Consider the following 2,876-nt stretch of genomic DNA (forward strand, 5'->3'; position numbering starts at 1 on the left):
ATCATCTTTAATCATAAATATTCCTTAAATGTTTTCATAAGTAACTATTAACTTTTTTTATTGCAAAAATCAATGTAAAAAATTGCTGTCTGATGGGAAGTTTAAATATTCACACTTTACTAAACCTCAAGAGAAACAGATTAATCTATTCTTAAACATCCAAATCACTAATGTGAAAGTAAGTTAATCCAGCAAGTTACACAAGTGTTTTGAAGACATTTTTACTGTTGATAACTAATTTTATTATTATTATTATTATTATTATTATTATTATTATTATTATTATTATTATTATACTATTGATTTAAAATCATATTTAAAACTTCACTGTTAAACCCTTTAACTGGTTTGTTGAAGTTTTTCTGTTAGTAAAATTTTACATTTATTTTCAAGAAACTCTGAAATTCTAAATTTGTAACCATATTATAATTATTTCTACATGTTTAAAGTTTTAAAACAAATAATCACAACAAATGCTATTATTATTTGCTTTAAAATTTTAAATATGTAGACATTTTTAAAGATTAAAAATGTTTTAATTATGTTTAGTGATAATCCAATCATTCCTCTTCGGATGCGATCTGTAAGCACAGCTGGATTCAGTCGATCATCTTCTGATTTTCCTTTTAACTCTTATGGAACTAGTAAACAAAGTGTATCTATGCAAAAATCTCTTCCAATGCTTGAAGTTAAGCTCTCATCAAATGGAATCTTAAACGATGTTAGTAAAACAACTCTCCATTTTTTTTTATTATTCTTAAAACTTCTCAAGAAGATAATTTGTTGCTTTTATTGTCTCTTTGTTATATAAATTATGTTACTGGTGTTGTCCATTATATATACATCTGTATATATGTATGAATGTATGTATGTATAAGTATATATATATATATATATATATATATATATATACATATATATATATATATATATATATATATATATATATATATATATATATATGTGTATATATATATACATATATATATATGTATATATATATATATATATATATATATATATATATATATATATATATATATATATATATATATATATATATATATGTATGTGTATATATATGTATGTGTGTATATATATATATATATATATATATATATACATATATATATATACATTTATATATATTTATATATACATATATAGTATATATATATGTATATATAATATACATTTGAAGAACTTGATGAAAACTCAATGCGGTTTTAAGCGGAAAAAAGGAAAATTCGTTAGTTCAGATTTTTATTTTTTTAGAGTTATAACTTTTTTTTGCGAAGTATAACAAAATGAAAATCTCTGCGTGTGTGTTATGTAAAAACTAAAATCGATTGCAAATTTTAATTTCAGTTTCAAGAATTCAACCGTTCAAGACGAAATTCCCCTAATAAGTTAAAAAAGACTGACTGCCGGCGCATTTCTCGAGCCTTGATTCAAAATATTGGTGGTGCGTTTCTTGAGACAAACGAAAAATCAGAGGATAAGCGATCTTCATATCCATGTGGTGATAGCTTGCACATATTTGACAATCATCACTCTAAAGAAGAACTTTCAAACAGTTTTGAATTAGGTAGCCCCCAGAACTCGCCTTCTCAACATGATTGCGTTTGTAATGAGGCTCAAAGTCCGAGTGCTCAAGAGTTAACCAATAGTATACTAACAGCTTTGCGTGATCCTGCTAAACCCATACTGTGTTTTTTAAATCCTCAACCACGAGATCATGAAAGGGTATATACTTTTTTCAAATTTTATTGTTTTTATTTGTTTTTTAGTGTTAGCGTTTGGTAACAATAAAAAAAATTTTGCTTTTATAAATTGCTGATAAATTATTTCGATTTTTTAAGTTGATATTTTTTTAAAACAGAGCCAAACCGAGTTTGAACAGATTCGATCCGTTCGTACAAGTGAAACAAATATAGAATCGAGACATAATACGCCTCGTTTTACTGTATCACTACCATTAATAAAATTAGAAATTCCTTATGACGAAGATGATCAGTTTATAGACATTCATACAAATAATCATCGACCCTTATCAAATACGGATTTTAAAGTTTCATCTCACGAAGAAAGCATTCCTGATTTAATTCAATCTACGCGACGGCCTTTAAGGACTTTATCGCGCAGTGAACAATCCATTTCACCCTCGGAAGAGTTTGATAATTTTAAACACTCTGAAAATGACAATAAAGCAACACGAAAACGACTGCTTAGAAAAACAACTAGTATTCATAGTGACGTTGAAAATCACTCAAGTGATAATAAACTTTTTTGTGAATACAACGAGCAAGTAAATCGACAAATACCGTTGGATCACGGTGTCCAACCTCATTGGATATACAAGATAAATGAAAACGAGGAAGATACATGGTGTTAGTTATATTATAGTTATAGATCAAATTTATCACAATGAAAAGGGGAGTTTAACGTTCCCTTATATACAAAAGTGTATTCTTTTTTTTATTTCAACATTTAACGGAATTTATTATCGTGTTTTTTACAAGAGATTTAAATTTTTTTTAATTTTTCTTTTAATTTGTTGATTTTAATATTCACGCTTTTTTTTAAAGAAACTTTTTAGCTTTTAATCTGAAATGTTTTTAATTTAGCGATTGAAAAAATATTTTTTAATTTTTCTTAGTTCAAACATTTTAGTTACAATGCTCAGGCAAAGAAAATTGCAGTTTATAAGTTGTTTGATTTATTTAAAACTTAACTACAGAAGGCGTAGCGGGATTTGTATTTCTTAAAAAAGTGCATATAGAATAGTTTACAGTTTTTTAGAGAAGTGTTCTGTGCCTGATTAAAACTTTTCGGAGCCCAAAGCTATTTTGAAAGCAGGAGGCTTTTTTACATGC

At 26.1% G+C, this 2,876-nt stretch overlaps 1 protein-coding gene across 4 annotated transcripts in view; it reads left to right on the forward strand.

The window, feature by feature from the left end:
* LOC100204665 (voltage-dependent L-type calcium channel subunit alpha-1D) overlaps positions 1-2,606 on the forward strand; it is a 196,755-nt gene extending 194,149 nt beyond the window's left edge. For all 4 annotated transcript variants that reach the window (XM_065798025.1, XM_065798024.1, XM_065798026.1 and 1 more), the window contains 3 exons: positions 550-721; positions 1,369-1,746; positions 1,883-2,606. In XM_065798025.1, coding sequence (XP_065654097.1) covers positions 550-721; positions 1,369-1,746; positions 1,883-2,395 — 1,063 coding nt within the window. In that variant the 3' untranslated portion in view covers positions 2,396-2,606. The remainder of the gene's footprint in view (positions 1-549; positions 722-1,368; positions 1,747-1,882) is intronic.
* Positions 2,607-2,876: the final 270 nt, after the last annotated feature.

The sequence above is a fragment of the Hydra vulgaris genome, chromosome 05 (assembly GCF_038396675.1).
Source record: "Hydra vulgaris chromosome 05, alternate assembly HydraT2T_AEP".
Lineage (NCBI taxonomy): Eukaryota > Metazoa > Cnidaria > Hydrozoa > Anthoathecata > Hydridae > Hydra > Hydra vulgaris.